Genomic DNA, 27,474 nt, shown 5'->3' on the forward strand with positions numbered 1-27,474 from the left:
ATCCCCAGCCCCAGGAAACAAAAAGATTGGACAGAAGAAGAGAATGCAGATGAACTTACAATGAGTAGCCAGTGAGGTAGAGTTAAAACCTCACTGAGGGAACACAGTGTGTAAGGACGGAGCCATCAAATGTGTCAAATACTGCCTGCCCTCTTTGCACTCAGTACTTCCTTTCATATTACTCAACTTTATCTTTCTTTGTGCAATTTATTCCTACTGAAATTGTATTATATATTTTTTTTCTACTATATCATTGTCTTCTTAATCCCCCAAAGAACAAAGGACCTGTATTCTAGGCCTCAAAAGGGGTTTGGCCCATGATAGAAGTTTAATAAGTATTTTGTGAGTGACATACACTCAATAAATATGAGGAATTAGGGCTGGGGATGTGGCTCAAGTGGTAGCACGCTCGCCTGGCATGCGTGTGGCCCAGGTTCGATCCTCAGTACCACATACAAAGATGTTGTGTCTGCCGAAAACTGAGAAATAAATATTAAAAATTTTTTAAAAAGTTTAAAAAAATATGAGGAATTAAAAGCACATGTTTCATTTAATTGATAGACTAAATACAAATGACCTTGGGAAAAGTAGTTTCAGAGGAATGGTAGGAATAAAAATAAGAGAAAAAAGCAAATGGGTATTGGTAACATTAATGACTTTCTCAAATTGAAATCAATAGGCAATTAATATTGACAAACTGGGTATGATTCATTCTAATGTATCAAAGGAAGAACTCAACTATGCATTAGTTATCAATACCTGGGTAACAAAGTATCCCAAACTTAAATAACTGAAAGATTTGTTATCTCACAGGCTAAAGATGTCACGAATGTTAACATATTTTAACTGGGTTCTCTCTCTGGCTCAGTGTTTCTTATGAGACTATATTCAAAATTTTGAATGGGGCTGTAATCATTTCTCAACTGGACTAGGTAAAGATCTGCTTCCAAGTGCACTAAAGTAGCTATTGACAGGATTTGGTTCTTCATTGACTTTGGCCCAGACTTCCTCAGTTCCTTGCCACGTGACTCTCTCCATAGAGTAGATCCCAGCATGACAACTGGCTCCTATCAAAGCAAACAAGAAAGCAAGAAGGAATCCAGACTGTTTTTATAATCCAATCTCATAAGTGACATCTCATTACTTTTGTCATATTCTAGTCATCAGAAGTGAGTCATTAGGTCTTGCTCACATTTAAGGAGAGAATATTACCTAAGGTCGTGAATACCAAGAATTAGAGACTTTGGAAGGTCATTTCTAGGCTTTCTGCCACAACTCAGACAAAATAATAAATTATTTTAATAGATAATCATAGGTGGTCATTTAGCTATTTTCTACAAACAATTCTGTAATGTTTTATGCACTAAAATGTTGTTTAATCTTTACATTTTAGGATTATATGTTTGGTAAATGTTTCAAATTATTGAATGTAATTTTATCTAGATAAGGTTTTTTTTGTTTTTGTTTTTGGTATTGGGGATTGAGCTCAGGGGCACTCAACAACTGAGCCAAATCCCCAGCCACATTTTGTATTTTATTTAGAGACAGGGTCTCACTAAGTTGCTTAGCGCCTTGCCATTGCTGAGGTTGACTTTGAACTCCAGATCCTCCTTTCTCCCAATCCTCCTGAGCCACTGGAATTATAGGAGTGCACCACTGGGCCCTGCAAATCTTTCTTGTTTGTTTGTTTGTTTGTTTGAAGCACATTTTGGTCAGCTCTAAACATGACTGAAGTTATGTCCCCTGTTGACTTCCTCTCCCTAATCCCATTTAGTGCAGAGATGACCGAAATATTTTTTTTTTCAACACAGTCATCTACTGTAATGGGTTATATAACAGAAATATCCAGAGGTTTTTTATTTCAGTGACTGCAAGAATGCAAGCCAAATTTATACCAAAATTTATTTAAAATTTAAATTTAAAAAATGCTGTCTTAGGACAACTTAAGTCAGAATCTCTAGATATGGAACACTGGCAGGAACATGCTTTACAACCACCTCAGGTGATTGCAAAATGTGTCAATCTCCTCTGATAAAGCAATTTGTTTATACTAAGTTCTGCAATTCTTCTATTATAATCACTGAAGTAAATGTTGTCAAGTGAGTGAACTTGGCTATTGCCTCATCTTTAATTTCAGCAAAAATAGCTTTAGTCTTAAAACAAAACAGCATTACTTCTTTTTTCCTATAGTTAAATTTAATAATGTTTAGAGATATTACAATCTCAGAAATAATTTAAATATGTGAGCCACTGAAAAGCTGAGTTTGTTAGTCTTTTAATTCTAAAAATGTTCTTGATCTAAAAAAAGCAACTAAGTGTAAGTCTTTGTCATAATTCTGTGACCTAAACCTCTCATTTCATTGAAAGTACTAAAAGTTCAAAACAGTGAGAAGTCTCTTAACTATAGATTAACTTATCTGTAAATGGATTTCATTTCTCTGAAAATATGATTCCCAAATCATAATTTAACCATTTCTGCCCAAAACCCTGTGATGCCATTCACAGCTCTTCTATCAACTGCTTTGTGTACTTATCAAAACTCAGTATTTTTTGCTAATCCCATTAATGTCAGTTTCACTTATTCTTTTTTTAAATAATTTTTTAGTTGTAGATGGACACGATACCTTTATTTTATTTACATGTTTTTATGTGGTGCTGAACCCAGTGGCTCGTACTTGTGAGGCAAGTGCCCTGCCACTGAGCCACAATCCCAGCCCTAACAACAACTACTACTACTACTACTACTACTACTACTTCTTCTTCAGCCCTTACTACTACTACTACTACTACTATTTATTATTATTATTATTATTTCATTTTAGTGTGAAATATTAATGCAAAAAGAGTTCCTTTCCTTAAAAAAAAAAACTAAATAAACCACTTATGAAATACTCAATCCAAACAAATGACTTAAAACAAAATGCTATTCAAAAAGGAATGATATCTTACAAATGATGGGAGCCGATAAAACTTTTTCAGAATATTACAATCACCTGAGGTGGTTGCAAAGCATGTTCATGCCAACGTTCCATATCCAGAGATTCTGACTTAAGTTGTCCTAAGACAGCAGAATTTTTTAAAGCTACCTAGATTATTCTAATGTACAGCTAGGATTAGAATCATTGCTTGAGAAAGATTCCACATTCACCTCTTTGCATATGTCTTAGATTTTCACTCCACTAAAATAAATTGAATAAATTGTATCCAAACCTAAAAATCATGGAACATGTATAACATGGGTATATTTTGAAAAGAAATATCATACTCAGCACATTAAATCAACTTCAAACAGTTGACATATATGTAGGTAGTGCTCTCTTTGCACAGTAGTGAAAAGTCCGTAAAACTGGCTGTGCAGCCTTACCTCTGCAAAATGTTCTTAATCAGTGGGGAAAATTGCAATTTTGTGATCTTTAATTTTTTTTGCCAAAATACTAAAAATTTTATTACATTTATGGTTACAAATGTGTAGGAAAATGAAAATAGTAAAGTTAATAACTTAGCACATTGTAATGTAAAACAGTGTTAGAAACAGAATCAAAATTATTTGTTAAAGAGAATATTTATTGAGTAATTACCTTATTAAAACTTATCTTATTAAAAAGATATGTATTGAGTTGTTTGAATATTGCTTGGCCTTTTTTTTTGGATTAATAATTTTGCCTTTTCTCATTTTAAAACTTAACCATTTGAGGTGAGGATCTTTTTCATTTGGATCAGATTCCAGCATTTTATCTTTTACATCTTTATTGTGAAATAGCTCTGAGAGTTCCTTTAATGTGAAGTTTTTTTCTTTTTGTTTTTGTTTCCTACACATCACTTCCTCTGGTTGTTAGCGGCATACAGTGTTCATAATTAAGAAACACCCTTAAGAAATATTTACAACTTTATTGAGGTACAATTGACATACACTTGTACAAATGAATATAAATTATTGTGTACAATATGAGTTTTGACATGTATATACTTTTGAAATCATCACCATAGTCAAGAGAATAAACATGCTGTGCACAATGACACACACCTGTAATCCCAGTGACTCAGAAGGCTGAGTCAGGAGGGTCACAAATATGAGACCAGCCTCGGCAACTTAAAAAATAAAAAGGTCTGGGGTTGTAGTTCAGTGGTAGAGCCCCCTTGCGTTCAATCCCCATTACTGTGGGGGGAAGAAGCGGGAGAGACAGACAAAACTCCTTAAGCCTAAAAATTTTGTTGTGATGCTTCGTAAATTCCTCCCTACTTCCTCATCTCTATCCTCTTCCTACTTAAGAAATCACTGATCTGTAAATTAATTTGGATATTCAGAATGTTGTATAAATGGAACATTTTTTGGCTGGCCTCTTTCATTTAGCATAATTACTTTGAAATTTCTCCATGTGTTGCATTTATCAATTACTTTTTATAGCATAATTTGTTTTCTCCATTCGCTTGTTGATGGACACTAGAATTGTTTCTAGGTTTTGACTATTACATTTAAAGCTGATATAAAAATTCTTCTACCAGTCTTTGTGTGGACATACACTTTCATTTTTCATGGGCTAATACTAGTAGTGAAATAAGAATATTTTAACACTTTTTAAGAAACTTAAAAAGTTTTCCAAAAACAGTTTATATTCTCACTGGCAGGCATGAGAGTACTCTGCTCTACATCTTTACCCCCTACATCTTCTTAGGGGGTTGTTTGAACATTATTTAGTATTGCATTTTAATTTATCTTGTGATTTTTTACTATATTTCTTCATTTATATGTAAAGTTTTGTGGGTGCTTTAGGAATTATAAAATACATACTTTTCATTGTCTACTTATCCTTTCACTGCTTTCTTTGGCATATAGAAACTTTGTTACCCTTTAACTGTCACCACTGTCTGTTGTGTTATATATCACATTTACAGATATAATAAACCACATCAGACAATGTTATAATTTTTGTTTTAACCATCAAATATTGTAGAAAAACATCAGTCTATTAATCTAGATATTTAACATTTCTGTTGTTCCTTCATTACTAATGTCCCAAGTTTCCTTCTTATACCGTTCCTTTTCTATCTGAAGATTGTAGCTGATCATTTTTTTAGAGTAGATTTAGTAGCTTCATGGTTTCTAAAAAGAAATCTGCAGTCATTCAGATCACTTTTTTTCTCTAGAAAATTTGTCATTTTTATCTGATTGCTTTAAAGAGTTTGTCTTTAGCTTCTATAAGTCTGATTATAATGTATCTGGGTATCGATTTCTTTGGGTTTATCAAAAGATTTATTGTGTTCCTTAAATTTATAGATTTTTCTCTGGCAAGTTGTATATTTTCAAACATTTTGTTTCTTTTTTGCAGTATATTTTCTCCTATTTTTGGAATTCCAGTGACATAAACATGAGTCCTTCTAAATTGTTTCATTGGTTCCTCAGGTTCTGTTTTTCCCCACCCTCCCACTATTTTCCCCCCTGTGTTGTTAGGGATGGTATAATTTCAGTTCATCTATCTTCACTGACTCTTTCCTCTGTCAGCTTCATTTACTATTGAGTCCATTAAATTGAAATAAATTTATATTGAGAAGTTTTAAGATTTCCATTTGGTTCTTGTATATTATATGTTTGCTGAAACTTTTTATTTTAACATTTGCTTCAAGTGTGTTTACAATCTGTCATGCATGCATTTTGTTGTGACTGCCTTAAAGAAGATAATTTCCCAAGATCATATCATCTCCTTTGTCTTCTATTGTCTTTTCCCATGTAAGTTTAAATTTTCATTGTGCTTCATGTGCAATTTTGCATTGCATCCTGGACATTTTGAATACTGTTATGAGATTCTGAGTCTTGTTTCAATCTTATGATGAATATTGATGTTTTTGTTTTAACAGGCAACTAGCAAGATGAAATTCAGTGTCAGTTCAGTTTTCAAAGCCTTTTCAGATCTGTGTGCCACTCAGTCTGTGACCTGAATGCTAGTTAGTTGAGGTTCCAAAATCTTTCATATGCTATTCAGTGTTAAATCCATGCATGTTCCATTTAGGGATGAGTCCAGGAGGTAACTGACAGTTTTATTTCCTAGGTTCCTTCCTCTCTGTGGTTTTGCTGATTGATGTTTTCCACCACTCTGGTACTGTCTTGTTTTGTCTTCCAGCTAGAAACTTTGGACTATACCACATAACTTCTGCTCTAAGATCCAAGGTTTGGCTCAAGTGAAAAGACAGGTACAAAGCAATAGGTTTTGGTCCCACCCTCTTGGGATCAAACCTCTGATAAACAGGGAAAATTGACTTTATTTTAAAAAGCTGAATTGTTGAATTTAACACATTTGTTTTGTTTTTCTTCTATAAGAAACGCTTAGAGAATTTTTTTAAATCCTGTAATTTAAGCTTTTATACACTAGATGTCCTCAGTAAAGTCTTAAGTTTTAAGAATTTTTTTGTTCATGAAAAGTTGTTTCATTTAAAAAAAAAAAAAAAAAACTTTAAATAAAGTAAACTGGTTAAAGTTTGGGATGATGATTCAAGTGAAAAAACTTACCTGTAATTATTGATACTTTAAAATTTTATACAGAGTCTTAGATCTCTAATATAAGTGTGTGATAGATTTAAGCATTAGCTATGATTTTTGTATTCTGTATCACCTTGGTGAAATAAGGAATTTGTTTATGTTTAATTACTTTCTTATTGTTAATTTTCATCTTTCTTTTTTCTCCTTCTAATTTTTAAAGGGTTTTGGGATTGGAGTTAAACAAAGACAGAGATATTGAAAGAATCCATGGAAGTGGAGTTAACACCCTTGACATTGAACCTGTTGAAGGGAGATAGTAAGTTGATTATATGTACATTATCACTTTTCTAAATAAGATGCAGTAAAATCTTGCTTTTGCAGATTAATATGGAGAAGCTTCCTAAAAATAAGTAAAAATTCTAAATTATAACATTTTTTCAATGGCATTATTAAATTTCAAATAAATACAGGTAAAATGTTGCCAAATGGACATTTCCAAGTTATCTTTTTTTTTTTCTTTCTTTTTTTTTTTTTTTTTGAGAGAGAGAGAGAGAGAGAATCTTTTAATATTTATTTTTTAGTTTTTCGGCAGACACAACATCTTTATTTGTATGTGGTGCTGAGGATCGAACCCGGGCCGCACACATGCCAGGCGAGCACACTACCACTTGAGCCACATCCCCAGCCCCTCCAAGTTATCTTAAATTAACAACCATTGAACTTCTTTGGATTCAGAGGGCTTTTAATGTGCTGGAATGTGTCTTTAGATATTGTTTTAAAACATAGTAAAACTGTATTTTGGAGAATTAAGTTTGAACAAACAGGATGTTTGAGTTTCTCCTGGCTTTAGCACTTATAATCTTTGTGACCTTGAGCAGTTTACCTAAACTTTCTAATTCTCATTTGCCTTAGCTATGCAATGGAAACAATAATACTTATCTAACAAGTTTGTTGTGTGGATCAATTGAGGTAATATATAATCAAAAGCAGTATTACATATACTTTTATTCTTTTCAATACATCACCATATAATAGCTGAAGTCCTTTGAAAAATCCAAATCTGAACATATTCTCCTGACAACTTACCATGACACAGTCTTTCTCTTATACGAAAATTTAGGAGTTGGGAGTATAGGTCATTGGTAGAAAGAGCAGAAACCTAAAATCCAATCTCCAGCACCAAAAAAGAAGGAAAAAAAAAAGGCTAAAATACTTCCTGTGGTATATAATTAGACAATATATAAAAGTAAATAAAAATAGTTTGTTATGTTTAATATTTGCCCCATAGTTTTTATTATGAAATATTTTTATTATTTATATTAAAATAATTCAGGATAGGTTTCATAAACTTATGTTTTTTTCTTCCAGCTTCTGCCATGGTTTCACCTCATAGTACATGAGAAACACATGCAAGGAACAGGATTCTCACTTTTACATGTGGTTAAATTTAAAACATAATCATCAATAATTGTTTTCTTGTTCCTGGTTCTTTCAGGCTCACTATAACACTTCCTATTCAAGGACAGCTATGTGACACTAACTTCTAAAATGTATATAGACATGGGAAGCAAGGGATAGCTGATTTCTTTTGGTTTTGGGTTCTAGTGGAAAGAATATTCATTACTATTACGTCAGCCAGCTATTTGGCATCATGATTATTTGTATGACCTATGAAGTATATGAAGCCAGTTGGCCGTGGGAAATATGAGAAATTCTAGATTATATGTACATGAAATATGGTTGGGAAATACAGGCTAAGGAATCTTTTCATAGAACTTAGAGAAAAGTTTGAAGACTTGCTACAGTGTTGTTCCCCTTTATTATATAATAAAAATCTATAACTGTTTGTTTCATTGTTTACTGAATTTGCATTTTGTATTAAATACTTTTGGTAGCAAAAGATAAAAGGATTTTTTTTCTGAAATATTTTTTAGTTGTTGATGTACCTTTATTTTTTATTTATTTATATGTGGTGCAGAGGATCGAACTCAGTGCCTCACACATGCCAGGCAAGTGCTGTGCCACTGAGCCACAGCCCTATCCCCGAAAAGGATTTTTCTTAAGACAATGAATGTATATATAACTTGTCCAATATCTGTTAATATTTATCATCCACTATGAGCACTGTAGGGATAATCACTGAAAACCATAAAATACCAATAAATATTTTAAGGTGTTTTTAAAAAGACTATCCCAAAATTACATTTTGTTGGGTTCAGTGGCACACACCTGTAATCCCAATGGCTCAGGAGACTGAGACAGGAGTATCACAAGTTTAAAGCCAGCCTTAGCAATGCGAGGCACTTAGCACTCAGTGAGACCCTGTCTCTAAATAAAATACAAAATAGGACTGGGGATGTGGCTCAGTAGTGGAGTGCCCCTGAGTTCAATCCCTGGTACCCTCCCCCCCCAAAAAAAAAAATCAAAAATTACATTTTAACAGCTTCAGCTGCAGAAGGTATATATGCATGTTACTCTTACATTTGCATATTACTCCATTATATAGCCTTTATATCAAAATTGTTCATGAAGTATCCCCATAAACCCAAAATATGAATATGTGGGAACAAACACTGATAACTATAAGACTATATGGTTTCACCTTTTGTGCTAGGACTGACAATCAGTCAAAAGCTTAAATTTTATTTTATACCTTCTAAATTCTTCTAAATTGATTATATTCATCATACAGTTAAGTAAATAATGTTAGTGCCATCAAATACTTCAATTATAAAGTCAGTTAATGGTAATGGTTCAGTATTTTCATCCAAATAATAAAATCAAAGGAAAACTTCCAGATGCCATTCTAACAAAAGTAAAACAACTGACATAAAAGTCATTTAAATTCAGTTAAGTTCAACTTTAAAAATAATTGTTTTACATTGATGATACATGATACACTTGCAATGCCATAGTTAAAAACTAAGTTTCACAAAGTTGAAATATTTCTGCTTCATACAGCAGAAATATTTTTGGAGTTAGTGGTGGCACACATTGTGGTAACTCTCTAGTTGTTAAGTATACAAATTTTTCTCCATATATGCCATTAGAGTAAGTGCATCTCTCAGTGTTTTTTAATAAAGTTAATAACATCAAATAGTTTTAAAGTTAAGCATGCCACAATTTTCTGTCTTGCCATGCTGCACATAATCAATTAGATTTGAGAACTCTTTGAACCTTAGAGGAACTACTTTTAAACCTAATTAATCTACAAATTGTTGAATTATTTTTAAACAAGTCTATAAATCAGTGCCTGCTGCTAGTTCATCAACTATTCATAACTGGTTTACAACAAGACACAAGGAGCTCTTACCAGAATGTAAGTTTCCTACATCACTAAACAAACAGTTTAAAGGAGATAAATTTTATTGTTGTTTGTTTTTCTTTTTTTTACAAGACCTTCTCAGTGAAGAAAGCTATATATTTGTTTTATGAGAGACATATTAAGTAGCACTGCTCTGTGTGTTTTGTTCAAAATCAGATAATCTTTTAATCAACATATTCAGTGATAAAATGCCAAAAAACATTTATAATATTTGTATCAAAACCTGGTCATGAAGTATCCCTATAAATCCCAAAATGTGAATATGTGGGGGAAAAAAACCACTGGTAACTACAAGACTGGGTGGTGTCAGCATTTATGCCATGGCTGGGTTGGGGGTCAGTAAAAAATAATGGGGCATGTTATAAGTCCAAATTAACCAGTGGGTAGGTTGAAAACTTAGCAAGCCAATTCAATTACAGTGCTGAATCTGGGAGAGCATGGCATACTTCATTTGTATGTAAATTGTTCATAAATTCAGGGGATCCATAGTAAGATCAGAAGGGGGTAGAGCAGTCTGGGCTTTATAATTGCTCCAAAGAGCTAACAGGTCAAAAAACAGAACTCCCCAGAACAGAACCCTACACTGAGAAGTTTCTTTGAGTAGAATCCAAATTGAACAGTACAGGGACAATAGAAATCAAGGGAAACGATGGTCCAAATAAAATTTTTAAGTGAACAGAACCAAGAAGGCTCTGAAAATAAACTCCCATTTTTTAACATCTTACCAAAGGGGAGGGGGTAAAAGAGGATGTTACAAAATTTAAACATTATTCTAAACCAAACTTCCATTCTAAAGGCTTAAGAAAATTAATTTTATAAAATGAACAAAAGAATAGCATTAAAATCAAGTTTCGTGCAAAATTATTTAAGAGCAAAGAGAATGAGTAGTGCCATAACTGACAATGCCCGAAAAGTATTATCATAACACAGACCATAATAATGAGCAAATATTTCAAAGCTGACCAAAAGTCATTTTAAAATCTATAATCTATGAGAGAATTACATCAATTAAAAAAAACAGAAATGAGATGATCAAACTGAAGAAAAATTAGAAATAAAAGAATTTCAAAAATGAAGACGAAAGCATTGGAACACAAGCAAATGAATACATGAAATAAAGGAGAAATGGAGAAAAAAATTTAAAAAAAAGAAATGAAATAAGGAAAAGAATTTAAAAGGTATCTTCATATGAGAATGCAGGCCAAGAAGATCCAGCATACATATAAGTTCCCAGAGAAGAAAACCAAATCAAGAGAATAGAATAAAAAAACTAAAATTCAAGTAAACTAATACCCCCAAAATACAAAAGCTGAATTTTCTCTCTGATATGTGGATGCTAACTGACAATAAGCGGGGTGGGGGTAGGGAAGAATATAAGTATTTCGGAATAGATAAAGGGGAATGAAGGGGAAAGGAGGGGGAATGGGAATTGGAAACATAGAATGAATTGGACATTACTATATGAATATATGAATACATGACCAATGTAATTCCATATCATGTACAACTAGAAGAATGGGAAATTATACTCTATAAACATATGTCAAAATACAGTCTGCTGTCTTATATAAGAACAAATTTTTAAAAACTCTAAAATTCAAGAAAACTTTTTTTTACTTATAAATAAGATATGAAACTATATATAAGGGGGAAAGCTATAACTGGACTTTGACTTGGAATTTTATGCTAACATAACTGAAGTTATTTTTATCTTAAGATACTTAAGAAGTTTTTAATCTACCAAAACTGATTTACAAGTATGAAAAGACAAATTATTAATAACGACAAAGCACTTCTTTAGGAATCTGTCAGAGATGAAATCAGACAACCAGAATGACTAGTGTGGCAGCAACATAATGATTGATAATATTGATGAATAGCAAGACTTTATGTAAGCATATAAATTTGTGGATTTAGGTATTGGTTTGGTATCTAATATCACTACAAAGAGATCAGTGACAGATAAAGATCATTTTCAATTCGTACCTAAATTCGGTCATCAAAATTTATGCTAGAAATTACAGGTAACTGATTTGGTTTATTCAACAAATTGCAAGAAAGGGCAAAAATAGATAGGAGGGAAGGTGAATTGGGGACCCATATTAAAGGTAAATATTTATTTTTTTTTTAAAAAAAAGTAAAGCTAGTATTAATGGGTATACTCTTGAATGATGATATGCAGAAAAAAAGGCAACAAGTACTAGAATTCATCACAATGAGTTATTTTGGAAAGGAGAAAAAAGGATAGAGTTGTGATTGGGAAAGATCTTTAGTTTTTGGAAGTTTGAGAATAGTCTTTTGTGGTCTCCTGTTTTAGTTGGGTAAATTTATATTTTGAATAATAATAGATAAAATTCGGAATGTCTAAGATTTTGCAATATTTAGATTTGCTTCCAAGGAGGCATAAAATAGAGAACTCCCTTAAAGAGAGTTTTATCTTGTTTTTTTTTTAATGCCACACACACTTGTAGAGGCAGGACGGTTGCAAGTTTAAGCAGCCTGAACAACTTAGTAAGACCCTGTCTCAAAATAAAAAATTAGAAGGGCTGGGGATGTACTCAGTAGTGGAGTACCCTTGGGTTCAATCTCCAGTACTGGGAAAGAAAAAAAAAAGGTACATGAAAAGATGTAAAAAGACATATTTCAATATATAAAAGAAGAATCAAGAATATTCTCCAATTTGCAGAAGTTTCTCTGAATTTACCATATTCTACCTATTATTATTATCAAAATTGAAAATATTAAGCCTCAGTAAAGTTAATTAAAGGTAGCACAATTTCACATTCAAAGATGATTTCAGGCAGTGTTATAAAAGAAAACATAAGACTATACTGAAAAGTGCCTAATTCAAAAAATATGTAAGTAGCACATTTTTAAGGACAGGTAAAGGCAAGAAACTGATTAAAGTATATGAAGTATCAAGAATAATATTTTACAAGTTATTTTAAAAGCTAAATTCAATCAATATAAAGGGTTTTAGTGTATATGCTTATATATTACTTTTACTTTTTTAGAAATTGTTTTACAAGGTTTTGAATAGAATAGTTTTTAGGTAATACCAATGTAATAAACCTGATTGAAAGTAGGTAAATGTTTCCAGAAACATTTTGTCACTCTCTTTTACTTTCAAAAATAAGGCTCCAAATTGTCTGCCCCCATTGACCTCTCATCTCATACCACTCTCCCACACTTCTCCAGTGGCACATCCTTTCAGTTTCTGAATGAGCCTGAATTGTTACTTTCATATACCTGATTGGCTAACTCTAATTCCTTCTTTAGATGCCAGTTGAAAATTACAATCAGATGGTCTGCAAACAGTCCTTGAATCCTCAAACTGGAATAAAAATAAGTTATTACCCCAGTGTCTTACAACTAATAATTTATGTGAGGATGTCAGTTACCTGTCCTACTACATTGTAACTCCATGAGGACAGGAATCGTACCTGTCTTATTTAATTGTATTAACAGATTGCCTTACATTTCATAGTTGCCCAATTGAAGTTTAATGTATACATTCATAAGAGAAGGAAGGAAACTACCACTGAGCTACATCCCCAGTCCTTTTTTTTTTTTTTTTTTTTTTTTACTATGAAACAGGCTCTTGCTAAATCACTAAAGCTGGCCTCAGATTTGCTATTTTTCTTTCTCACCCTCCTGACTCACTGAAATTACAGGCATGCATCACCACACAGAACCCAAATTTCTTTTATAGTAGTTTCCAAAAAGGCTGAGGATATAGCTCAGTGGTAAAGTAACCTTGATTTAATCCCTATAATCCCCCTTCAAATAAAAAAGAAGAAGAAAAGAAATTTGGTATTTTATCATTACATCAAATTTGTGATTTAGGTGAAATTCCCAGTGTTTTTACAAATGTTGAAAGACTTAGACAGGTGATATAATGTACCCAAGCTCCTATAGCTAGAATCGGTAATAAATGGTCTGTTTTGATACATTTTCATTTAGCACAGTTGTAATTAGGGCATTTGAAACAGCTTCATAATATTTTACTTTTTTAGTAAGAAATATCCTTTGCCATATTATTTCCACCATCTTTTCTTTTTTTTTGGAATCCTGAAGATAAAGGTTAAATGATCACAAAATTGAATTTGTATTTATTTATTCTTTTACACATTTTAAGAAAATTAAGTTTATTAAAGTCTTGAGTTAGTAAGAATTAAATATGATCTTAATACATTTGAGTATTTGCAGATCAATTTTCAGAGATATACAGTTCTCCTAAATAAAAGAAATAATGAATTAATATGAATTTTTTGTTATCAGCATGTTATCAGGTGGTTCAGATGGTGTGATTGTACTTTATGACCTTGAGAACTCCAGCAGACAACTTTATTACACATGTAAAGCAGTGTGTTCCATCGGCAGGTGTGTATTAAAAATCTGATAAAAGAGTTTGTAAACAGTTGGGTATTTTTTGCACCAAATGTAAAGCATGAAAATAGTAGTCATATGAATGGCTCAAGTAAATTGTTCAAATGACATATTTACGTGGATATCCCTTGATATGATCTTGAAAATAACTGAAATTCAAATATAGACCTTTTTTTAAAACTTTTTTTTTTTTTTTTGGTACTGGGAATTGAACTCGGGGGCACTCAACCACTAAGCCACATCCCCAACCCTATTTTGTATTTTATTTACAGATAGGGTCTCACTGAGTTGCTCAGCGCCTCGCCATTGCTGAGGCTGGCTTTGAACTCGGGATCCTCCTGTCTCAGCCTCCTGAGCTGCTGGGATTACAGGCATGTACCACCATGCCCAGCTTAAAAACATTTTGATTGTCTTTTTTTTCCCTCTACTTACAGAGCACATCTGAATAACTACAGTTTTTAGTATCATTCAATGTAAGATTCAATTAGGAGTCTTTCAGCTAATTATAAACATAAAGTAGGCTTGTTTCAGCTGATACTAGTAAAATAAAAAGATTAAGAACTAGATATAGGACTGAGGATATAGCTCAATGGTAGAGCACTTGCGTAGCTTATGTGAGGCCCTGGGTCCAATTTCCAATACTGCAAAAATGAGAAGGAATTAAAAAAAAAAATGAAGAGCTAGAAATAATAAATATGCACATACTCCCTCACCAAACACACAGAGACACCCATACACCATTCCTTTGTCTCTTCTTAAAGAAGCTTAACATATGAACATATTTCTATTTGTCATCTCTAGCGAAAATTATTTTTAAGAATCTAATAAACTTTTGTGGCTGTGTGGTAGTTTTTTCATAATGAGCATTTAATTTTGTCTCATAAAATTTATCTGAGCAGAACTTTGCATTGAAAGAAGGAATTAGTACTGAGAAAATGCTTCTGAAAGGACAAAGTTCAGATACATTAACATCAGCAACCCGTCTGTATTAAAGCTGTTTCAAACTCTGAAATTCATGTATGTTTATGAGACTGACAGTTGTTTCTGTGTCTGGTGCTTCACTTTAGAAATACATGCTTAAATGACTCAAAAGTCATCTCTCTCAGGTTCAGATTATTTTGGTTTAGAGATAATTACACTTCCCTGTCATTTTTACAAAGTTTCTGTGATAAATGAAATATTTTTTGAAAAGCATGTTGAAAACTGTAAAAACAACTATAAGTGAAAAAGCAGTAAAAGAACAAGGTATCACCTCAAATACTCTGGAACTTGATTTTTAGGAGGCACAGGCATAGGCAACATTTACACTCACTCCCACCCTCACACTTAAACATACATATCTAAACTCCAAAGTGTATGATGTTATATTACTTTGATTTATTTTTTATCTTACTTTATCTTAGCTAACATTTTAACATTGTTATATAGCAAAATTGCATGAAATATAATATGCCATATAATGTTTTTCTGTGGACTGTGATCTGATTTTTTGGTATGTAACAAAAGTAAATGCTTTGTGGGTCATTGTATTGTTTTATTATGACTTTATTCTTGGGTTCAAACCCTATCTTAAACACATGACTTTGAATTTGAGTATAGGCATATAATGAGCATCTTTACAAAATGAATTCATATTTCATTTTTACACTAGGAGTATTTACAATCTAATTTTTTAAAAATGATGTAAATAAAACTCATCATATTTTATGTGGTTTAGACTATTTTCTGATATTATCTGTATGCTTAATATGTTTGTTTTTCAGCACTAAAAAGATTCCTTTATCAAAGTTTTTATTAAATGCGAATCACAAATCACACATAATAAGAGAATAATATGGTATTTTGTCTTATTTTAAAATTTACATTGAAAATATAAATTAGCTTTTATTTGTGATGTTATGTGTTATTATAGTAAAGATTTGTTTTATTTAAAACAGTCAAGATTCTTAGGAGGAAATAGAAATCAATTCTTATTTTAAGCAGAAATTTATTGGAAGGATCTTTAGTATCTCACATAACTATCAGGAAGATGGGAGAATCTTCAGTCAAGATCATACCAGAGGAACAAGTTAGTTTGGGTTTTGCTATATGTTGCCAACACTGACTCAATTCCACAGATATGATTAATGGCTAACTCTCCTGGGGATTTGTATTAGTAATTTGAGTTTTAGAATCTCAAGTAGACTTGATAAAACCCAGGACACATATCCTTGCCCTTGATGCCAACGGGGAGAAAACAGAAATCTGGAATCCTTTGCTTTCTGTAACAAAAGGCAAGACCTTGCTTTTCAACAAAACAAAGGAGTTCCCCCAAACAGGAAGAGTTTGAATGCTTAGAATCTATGGAAAAGGGTGCATGTCTACTACCATTCACGTATTTGACTGCCCAACATCCATTTACATCTTTCTTCCCATACTTACCGTTTTTAAAAAGACGTTCCACTCTAACCCAATGCACTGTTCACTATAAAACCAAAGAATCATTCTCTTCCACAAAGAGTTATGATCCTGAATGTATTTAGTGTCGTATCCAGCTCCAGCTCAAGGTAATATCTGATTTTCCACTATCATTATATGGCCCCATATTAGTGTTATGTATCCTATGGACTTGATTATATAGTTAACCTATGTAAAATAATGGAGGTAAAAGAAGCAAGGGGAAATTAGTTGAAATATATAAGTATATATATAACAGAGAATTACGGAAATATGGGTAGATAGTACAGTCTTTGTATTTTTACAGCTGTTTTAAGGCCTGAGCTAGCATTTGTGACTTTGCTTTATGTTCTCTTTCCTTCAGTTGGCACCACAGATGTTCAGTATTGGGATGTAGACCTTCATCTTAGAAATCAGAGCCCGCAGTGGTTCTGTCTGCATGAGGTTGCAGTAGTCTTCTGTTAACTTTTGTTTGTTTTGTTGTAAGCAATTTTTCATGTATACAAAAGTAGCAAATAATATAATGAATTGTGTCCCATAACCCAGCTCAACAACTATCAGTAGAAAGCAATCTACCCCATACCTGTCCACCCTTGGGATTATTTTGAAGTAAATCCTAGAAAACTTTTCATCTATTTGTTTTCATGTATCTTTGAAACACAAAGATTTTTATGTAAGCATAACCTCAGTCTCACTCAATAATTCCTGGTAGTAAATATCTAGTCAGTTTTAGATTTCCTTCATTGTCTTGTAAGTCTCTTTAATAGCCAGTTTGCTTGAATTAAGATTCAATAGGATAATACACATAGTGTGTTGATTACTAGTTCAGAGCATGGACTGACTTCAGGCCAGCAGTACTTGCTGTATTGTTGCATAACATCAATAACTAAATCTTTAACAGATGTTGCTTCTATGGGTAATGTGTTACATAAGTTACTAGTGAATCCTGTGGCCATCCACCAATTGCAGTCTTTTTATCATAAAGTTAAGTTCCTTAATAAGAAGCAATATTGTGTGGGATACCATCCATGTGTATGAGGCATTCGATTCTAAAAATGGTAGTACTGATAGAAGGTAACTCGAGAAACGTAAATCCAAAACCAAAAGAGATCTCTTCTAATAAGGACAAACCACTGCCTGTACCAAGAAGTCCAGTATAGCTGGCTGATCCCTCCAGACTGTACATAGTACAACAATAGGAAGTTGCACATATTTTGAATATTAGGAGGAGGCAGACCTCCATGTCATACCATGGAAGCTTGAATCTAGAGATGCCTGAACATTCTTCTTTCCTTCTGCTGTACAGGCAGGTCACAGGCATATAGGTGTGTAGCTGTAACAATTCATTTAATCTTACCTGAGACTGTTCCTTGTGGTTAATATAGTCCCAGTTTTGAAATTCATGTTATTTCTAAATGTTGATTACTGTTGTAGAAACCATCCTGATGTTCACAAATACAGTGTGGAGACTGTTCAGTGGTATCCTCATGACACTGGAATGTTCACATCAAGCTCATTTGATAAAACTCTGAAAGTATGGGACACAAATACATTACAAGTAAGTACAATGAAACCTCTCTGAAGATGCTATGTAGATGAAGAATTTAATCCTAAACCATTTTCATGTGCCTGTGTGCTAAGGGGTCTTGCATGTTCTATGTAAAAGCAGTGGAGTGGTTAAAGGGAGCTAGACTACTTGAATTTATATCCTGGCTCTGCTGCGACTAGCTGTATGACACTGGTCAAATGTCCAAACTTCTGTGTTTCTCAGTTTTCTCATGTGTCAATAGGAGTAATGATGGCACCTTATAGTATGGATTTAAGGATTCAATAAGCCAATGTATGTAAAGTATCTAGAACAGTGCCTAGCATATGTAAATTCTCAAAACCTGTTGGCTGTTATCTTTATTGTTTGAAAACTACTGTGGTCTTGTGATCTAAAGAAGAAAATTGGACTTTTTCAACTATCAATCTAAAAGCTTAAAAGAATTATTTATATTATAGCTTAGTAAAGGTAGATAGTGATAATTATTTCTGTGGTAAGCAAATTTAAATTTCTAGTGCTAATCTTCACTGAGTTCTAGACCCTTATTTCTCTACCTGTCTATAGGACATTCTTTACTTAAATAGTGTCATCCTCTCAAACTTAACATGTTCCAAACTGAACATTATCTCTCACATCCATTTAATCATAAAATCTTGACAAGTTTTCCCTCAAACTCTCTCATACTTCACTGTACATCTGTACTACTAAAAACTCCTTATTGATTTCTTTGTAACTGGAAAATAATTCATCTTCAAAAAACATAAAACGCTTCTCAGCAAGGAAAAAGAAACCAATACTATACAGCCCCTCTAATCAATAAAAACATTAAAAATACTACTCGTTTTTGCCATTTCTTTCAGGTGGACATCCTTCATTAAAGCAGTAAGTTCTACCCCAGAAGTAATCTTATTACAAAGCAGTTTCATCATGTCCCTGTGCAAACCCTCTCCTGGTTGCCATTGTCTAAACTCAGCCTGGTATTCTGTTACCCATAACTTCACCCCTTGTTCCATCAACTCTAACTTCTACCGTTCTTCAAAATAAATAGTTTGCTACAGCTAAATTGACTGCCTCTGTCCACTAATCACATCTTGATTATGTAATATTCCCTACCCTTAGTTCCTTCTCTATGCAGCTTTTTCCTTAATGTCACATTTCTTATTACAGTTATAGTGAACCAGGATTCAGGATGCCAGAGTTCTAGTCCTCTTCTGCTACTTATTAGATATGTTACTCTAAGTAAAGTCATTTAATTAGCAAAGGTCTTTTCCACTAAAAAATTAAGCACTATAACATCAATCTGTATGATGTCTAAGGTTCCTCTAGTTCTATCATGTAGTCAATGATTTCAGCTTCTGGAATCCATATTAATTATCTTCTATTTTAACTTCATAGCACTGTTTTCTGTATTCTTATTTCAAATATTATTGTACTATTTTGTATCATTTTCATAATCTTGTGTTTTTCTAGATTATTACTTCCACAAAGAAAGGATTATGTTTTATATACTACTAAATCCAATGCTGTGTGTAACTATTGAATAAATAATTTAATGATAACCAATGAACTAAGTAACCAACCCCATATCAATAACTAAACTGTGAAGTATAAACATTATTCTACTCTGAATAACAAATATTGTTTTATAAATGAATACAGACTGAAAATACTTGTAATTACTCAAACTAAATAGTTGTTTTCTTTTTTGAATCTGTAGTATTAGAAGAGAATACACCATTGATCATTTTGGATTTATTTATTTAGGTACCTGGGATTGAACCAATTGGATGTTTATCCACTGAGCCACATCCCCAGCCCTTTTTATTTTATTTTTTAAATTTTGAAACAGGATCTCGCTAAGTTGTTTTGGGCCTCACTGAGTTGCTGAGACTGGCTTTGAACTCACAATCCTTCTGCCTCAGCCTCCCGAGTTGCTGGGATTAGAGACATGTGCTACCATGCAAGACTGGATTCATTTTTATAATAAATACATAGAATTGAAAATGAGAATATATTTTAAGGATTACATAAATGCCATGAACTTCCCCTTCTGACTAAAATGGAGTATGTTATAGCCAAAACAGCACCTCTATTGAGGAAAAACTAGATTTATGAGAGGGCTTTGGAAAAGCCCTGCTAAGAAATCTAGGACCTAGACAATAGATCCTAAAGAAAAAGAAAGCTAATAGAAGTGAATTCATCTTTCTGTTGGGTTTTATTTTTGCCATTTACCATTTCTTAATGTGGGGCAAGACACTGAGAAGGTAGACATTTGATAGCTTTTAAGGGACAGAGAAGCCAGTGGGACTTCAATCAATTTCATAAGACTGGAGAGCCAGAAATTGGAGCAGAGAGCAGTCAACCAGATGTTGAGAGGTCAGTATCACATAAATAAGAGAGATACAGAGAAGTCAGCCTAATATTGGACACTGGTTTTCCCCTTGAGTCATTGCCTATCATGCTACAGAAAACCACAAAGAAATAAAGCTAAAAATAGCAATTTCCCCCACTCACATGGTACTGAGGGGAAATGTTACAATATAGTACTTACTAAGTATGAGAAGTTCTATAGAAACCCAGGCTCTTAGAGCAACTGGAGGGATGTACCCTGAGAATGGGTACAAATAGAAGAAAAATGGTGCCTGTGGTAGGCAGAATAAAACTCCCCCCTCCCAAGATTCTATGGCGTAATCTGCAGACCCTATTAAATATGTTAGGGAAATTAAGTTTGCTAATCACCTGACCATAAGGTATGGAGATTTATCTAGATTATCCTGATGGGTTCACTATAATTACAAGGATTTTAAAAAGTAGAATAGGGAGGCAGTGGAAGAGCATTAGAGTATGGAATAGTATGAGAAATATAAAATTGCTGACGTTGAAGATGGATGATGGAACCATAAGCCAAAGTTGAAAAGGGGTTCTCTCTTGGAGTTTCCATAAAGGAAGGCAACATTGCCAGCACCTTGATTATAGTCCAGTGGGACCCATATGGTACTTCTAGCCTGTAAGCAGATAATAAATTTTGTGTTTGTGCAAGCAACTGAGATTATGGTGATTCCTTACCTCAACAGTAGAAAATTTTTAGAGTTTTACACAGATGGCAAATCAGGTTTATAAATTAACTCAGTTCCCTGATTGAATTGAGATAATCTGTACCTCTCCTCCTACCAAAGGTAGATTGAACCCTCTCTAAAGATGTTAGCATTATATAGAGTCTTTCATTTTTCACACCTAATTTTTGGCACCCAATCAGAAACTCCCAAAAATCAGACAATAGAGACAGTCTGACATCTCCAAGTCATGATGCCTTTATCAATAAATTATTGTAAGCATTTTAAAAATAAGTAATACCAGTCCTATACTGAAGCTTGAAGGGGAAAAAAAAAAAACCTCAAGATGATAAAGGAGCGGGGCAGGGTTTAAGGGGCGGGGGAGAACATTTATTTGCAAACTCATTTTATGAAGTGAGGACATCCTTGATTTCGAAACTTCAGTGGATATCATATGGGAAATTGACTGGTATGGCTTATAAATACACACACAAAAATCCTAAACAGACTGTTAGTAAAAATACTCTAGCAACATACAAAATGAATAATATATCACAATTGAATAGTATTTATTTTAAGAAACAAAGTTGTTTTAGCATCCAAAAACTAATTAATGTAATTTACCATGTTATTAGAATGAAGGTAAAAAATTACATGATCATCTAAAAATATCCAAATATTTTTAAATAAAAATCATTACCCGTTCGTGATTTTTTTTAAAAGTCTTAATCAGTGAGGAAAAGGGACATCTTTTAATTTGATTTAAAAAAGAGAAACAAACTTTTTAACAATGTAAGCAAATTTTTTTGTGGTAAAAATTTGAAAACTTTCCTATTGAATTATCATGTTATTGTCTCTGTTTAGCATTGTACTGGAAGTCTTAGCCAGTTAAATAAGGCAAACAAAGGAAATAAAAGGCAAAAGAATCGATAAGGAGACATTGAAACTGTCATTCAAAGAAAATTTGATTATGAACATAAAAAATGCAAAAGAATCTATAGCCAAACTATTAGAATTTGTATGGATAAATTTAGCAGAGTTGTTGAATATAAGATTAATTGTTTCTGAATTCCAGGCACAAACAATTATAAAATGAAATGTCAAAACTAATACCATTCACAATTACATAAAAAATCATTATATATCTACTAGTAGATTGAATAGAAATTTACAAGATCACTTCAACTCTACACAGAAAGTTATAAAATATATCGAGAGACATTAAGACCCAAATAAATGATAAACTATGCTACATTCAATAATTAGAAAGTTAATAATTGTGAAGATACCAGTTCTACCCAAAGTGATCTTTAGAATCACTCATTCCAATCAAAATCTTGGAAATTGAGTAGCTAATGCTAATGTTTATATGAAAATGCAGAGATAAGGCTTTCTTTTAAAGAAATGAATTTGAAAGAGCTCACGACCAGAAGTCAGAATTAATAGGACAAAAAAAGGAACAACAAAGCCTGCAAAAGCAATGAAAGGAATAGCCAAAGAGTAAAATTAACAGCTTATGAGCATATGACACCAGTGGAAAGATTTATATATATATATATATATATATATATATTTCTTTTATTTTACGTGGTGCTGAGGATGGAACCCAGTGGCTCACATATGCTAGGAGAGTGCTCTACCACTGAACCACAACCCTAGCCCAAGAGATTGTTTTAAAGACTGTGGAGTAGTCAGTTGTGTTGAATGTTGCAGACAAATTAGGTAAAATAAAATAAAGATATTGTGTCTACCTATAACCCATGATATTGGAAGAGTAATGTGAATATAGTAGTGAAACTTCCACTATTGAAAATAAGATTTCAGTGAATTGAGAAGTACATGAAAGGTAAGGAGTTAAAGATAGCCAAAGTTTAGATGTTGTAGAGGAGGAAAGAAGACTAAGGGGAATGTAAGGTGAAAGGTATTTGGGGTTTTAATTTTTTTTTTTTTTATCTTGGGGAAATGGGAAAATAAGAGATTTGAACTTTCAATGCTATTTGGAGTGAGCCAGTAAGGAGAGAATTCATAGCTACCTGGGAGGTAATCTGTAGAGTGAGATTTCTGTCTGCTGAAGAGGGTCTGAACAGAAGTAGGGAAATTAACTTGGAATGGAAAGGAATCATTTTTGCATAGCAAGAGTGAAAAGGAAAAAGGGTAAGTAGAAGCAGGGTTATTGTTTTGTAGTTTTTTTTTTTTTTGGTAAGCCATTAAAGGAATTCTGATTGAGTGGCTCCTATTTTCTATTAGAATTGAAAAATCAGATCACCTGCAGTGAATGAGTGGGGAGTGAATCAAGTTTGAAATAGCTGCAGAATATTATGGCGAATACTACTGAAATAGTGACTAGTAGGACTTGCAGTCATGATTGAAAGTCCTGTTGAAATTAATGATCTTATATAGTGATAACCAGTTTGCTAACTATAAGATATTCTTCATCTTACCAAGGTAGAACAGGGATTGGCCAAGTCTGTGACTGTAGCAAGTCTTACTAGTGGCCTCTTTTTATAAATAAAATATTACTGGAACACAAACATTCCCATTAGTTGTCTGTAGATGCTTTACCATTACTATGGCCCAGATACCTATATGGTCGTCAAAGCCTAAAATTTTTACTGTCTTATCCTTTACAGAAAACGTTTGTCAACCCCTTTGTAGGATTACCTTGGATGTAGGTTCAGAAAAGTTTTGACATTTGGAATTATTCAGAGGCATCTTGACAAATGGAAAGCTAACAGCAAAGAATAGAAGATACTGGTAGGGTGATATGTTACACTTTGGAATCCAAGCTGGAAAGGAAAACAAGGGGACAGGATGAACTGCTGATAAGAGTTCTAGTGTTAATTAAAATGTCTTAAGAGTTAAGGAAAAAATTCAAAGTAATTATTGTCATAGATAACTGAAATAAATTATTTCAGAGGAGGAGAAATTATAGAACAGCATGTCCTGAGGTGGCTAAGGCAGATGGCTGGCGAGGTCATCCATGTGGATACCAAAAGTCCTTAGAGTGAGTAGAGAGGAAGATAGTGAGCCAGGTAGCTGTCTTTTCTTAATTTCTGGGATTTATTGTATGTTTAAGCTAAATAAATTGCTAATAGTCAATTTAAAAATTGCTAAAATGTAGAAAAAAGAAAATTTGTTCCTTTGATTTTTGAAAAATTGTTTTTTTTAGTTTTAAATGAACGCAATGCCTTTTTTTTTTTATTTATTTGTATATGGTGCTGAGGATTAAACCCAATGCCTCATAAATGCAAGACAAGCCCTCCACCACTGAGCTACAACCCCATCCCAGTTCCTTAGATTTTATCATTACAACTTACACTTTTTAAATGTCTTTTGTTTTGTCAGACTGCAGATGTATTTAATTTTGAAGAAACAGTTTATAGTCATCATATGTCTCCAGTTGCGACCAAGCACTGTTTGGTAGCAGGTTTGTATGTATGTTCTTTTGTCTTTTAACATACTTAGTTTTCTCCCTTTTTTATCTACTTAGCTGTGATAGACATTTTAACCCAGATGATGACAGTTCTTTTTTTTTTCCCCCTTGCACTACTGGGGATTGAACTAGGGGTATAGTACTACTGAGGTATATCCCCAGCCCTTTTTATTTTTATATTTTGAGACAGGGCCTCCCTAAATTGCAGTTGCTGGCCTAAAACTTGCCAGTCTACCTCAGATTCCTGAGTTGCTGAAATCATAGGCATGTGTCACAGTTCCCAGCCACACAGTTGTTGTTTTTTTGGTTTTTTTTAAGTATGTTACTATTTATGTTTGGTTCAATAGATAATGTGAAGTCAAGCACTTGCTAAGGGCCAGATGCAAAGATTAAGAAAGCCTATTTCTGAATGGGCACAGTGTTGTATGACTGTAATCCCAAGAACTAGGGAGTCTAAGGCAGGAGGATCACAAATTCAAGGCCAACCTTGGCAGCTTAGCAAGACCCTGTCTCAAAATAAAAAGGGCTGGGGTTGCAGCTCAGTGCTAGAATGTTCCTAGGTTCTATCCCCAGTACTACCAAAAAGGTCATATTTTTTTGTTCCCTAAAAGATGCTGCAGTTGTGGCTCAGAGGTAGAGTGCTTGCCTAACATGCGTGAGGCACTGGGTTTGATCCTCAGCACCACATAAAAATAAAGATATTGTGTCCACCTATAACTAAAAAATAAATATTAAAAAAAAGTTGCTTTTAAGTCATTAAAATCTCAAATTATTTTTTTAGTTGTATGTGAACATAATGCCTTTATTTATTTATTTATTTATTTATTTATGGTGCTAAGGATTGAACCCAGTGCCTCATATGTCCAAGGCAAATGCTCTACCACTGAGCTATAGCCCCAGCCCAAAGATTTTTTTTTTTTTTTCCTAAATTTTTGATACAGGAGATTGGGCCCCGGGGTGTTTTACTACTAAGCCACATCTCCAGCCATTTCTAATTTTTTTTTTTTTTTTTTTTTTTTTCAGTTTTGAGACAGGGTCTCACTAAATTGCTAAGGGCCCAACTGGGTTGCTAAGGCTGGTTTCAAACTTGAGATCTTCCTGTCTCACCCTCCCAACTTGCAGGGATTATAGGCATGTGCCACCATGCCCAACTCAAAAATTTTACATGAACAAAATTTGGCAACTTTTCCAATTTGACATTAAAAAACAAGGAAATTAAAATTTTAAATCCGTTTATATGAAAGCACATGCTATACGTTTTCATATGTATAGAAGAAAAACAGGTTTCCTAGTGTTGGATATCTGTTTACTATGTTCTGTTATTTCTATGGAACTACAGAAGTCTCTTCGCCTCTAGACATTCAGATGCTTCATCCATCTATAAAGAAGAGCTAGGCACTAATTTGTCTTTGAGGTTCAGTCTCTGTCCACATTTTCTGTTAACTTGGAAAAACTAAGCTATTAAAATAAATGATCTGATGTGGAAAATATGGCATAGAATTATACACACACATTTAAATTTCCAGATAAATTTTCTGATCTTGACATTGTACTTTAGTCAACTAAGTAATTTGAGGAACCTGGGTAAAGGGTACACAGGCCTCTTTATAATAGTTTTGCAGCTTCTTGCAAATCTGTAATTAGTTTAAACTTTAAAATGATGCACTAATAAAGTTGTCTTTCTACTAAAGTATAACTCTAAAATATTTTTTCTAATTACAAGCATTCAGGATGATTTGAAATGTATATTTGGCATACATTTTAATATCTATGCATGGATACAGTGAAAATGTCATGATTCCTGTTAATGTGTTATTTCCTTTTGATGATGATTTATAATAGCATTATATTAAACCATTTTTTTGTTTGTTTTTACAGTTGGTACTAGAGGACCCAAAGTAAAACTTTGTGACTTAAAGTCTGGATCCTGTTCTCATATTCTGCAGGGTATTTTTTTTTTTTTTTAATTTGAAACAACTATTACTTTGAGTAAACCATTCAGTAAAAAGAAACATTACTAACAATGTATTCTTTGTAAGTGAACGTGAGTGATGTATTTTGTGCTAGTTGTTAAAAAACAACAGTGAAATAAGGATCCTTCTGTGCATTATTCTTATAAAACTGAACTATTGACAAGTGGGCCATAGGGGAAGCTCAAAGGATAGGGAAAATAGATCTAACTCAAAACCTTATGTTACTTCTACATTTAAAACAATAAACTGCTGATGAAAGTTATGTCAGTAGTTTGTGTCATTAGCATTGCCTAATATTGTTTCATCTAATGAGTAAACAGTGTTCTTAATTAAGTGTATTTTTTCTTCAAAAATATTTTAGAAAAAATTAAACTTCTTTGAAAAAAGTATATTGATTGAAATTTTTTGCTCCTTTTTCATCAGTATTAGATTTGAATTCTAAACAATGAAAACATGAAATATAATCTAGAAATGTACATTTTTATTCATCTCTGAGGAAAGGATACTAAATATATCAAGAAAATTTGGTGGGATGTTTAGCATTTTTTATATTATTGTGAATTTCTATTGAGGTAAGCTTGGCAGATGAATATGTCAGATTTGAATAATTCATTTAGGTGATAATAGCGAGCTAAAATGTTGAAATCGCCCTGTGAACCTAGAAAAAAATTGTGCTTTCTGGAAATAAATTTATATACTTACTTGCTTACAATCACTTTTTTTTTTTTTTTGTTACAACTTTACGAGCAACTAGGAAATATTTGTATTCCTTTAAAATGTTTGTCTTATGTTTTATTGTGTGGCTTTTTATCATAGAACTAAGTAATTAAGCTTGAGTTGTATGAAT

General features: G+C 32.9%; 1 protein-coding gene across 3 annotated transcripts in view; it reads left to right on the forward strand.

Moving 5' to 3' along the window:
- The window catches only part of Ercc8 (ERCC excision repair 8, CSA ubiquitin ligase complex subunit), a 49,200-nt gene that overhangs the window by 1,330 nt on the left and 20,396 nt on the right, over positions 1-27,474 (forward strand). For 2 of the 3 annotated variants that reach the window (XM_076857247.2, XM_076857248.2), the window contains exons 2-6: positions 6,693-6,788; positions 14,079-14,180; positions 18,057-18,180; positions 24,567-24,648; positions 26,533-26,601. In XM_076857247.2, the coding sequence (XP_076713362.1) occupies positions 6,693-6,788; positions 14,079-14,180; positions 18,057-18,180; positions 24,567-24,648; positions 26,533-26,601 (473 nt within the window). Of the gene's footprint in view, positions 1-6,116; positions 6,187-6,692; positions 6,789-14,078; positions 14,181-18,056; positions 18,181-24,566; positions 24,649-26,532; positions 26,602-27,474 lie in introns of all 3 variants that reach the window. The other variant, XM_076857249.2, reaches the window with a different exon arrangement.

This window comes from Callospermophilus lateralis, chromosome 5 (genome assembly GCF_048772815.1).
Source record: "Callospermophilus lateralis isolate mCalLat2 chromosome 5, mCalLat2.hap1, whole genome shotgun sequence".
NCBI classification, from domain to species: domain Eukaryota; kingdom Metazoa; phylum Chordata; class Mammalia; order Rodentia; family Sciuridae; genus Callospermophilus; species Callospermophilus lateralis.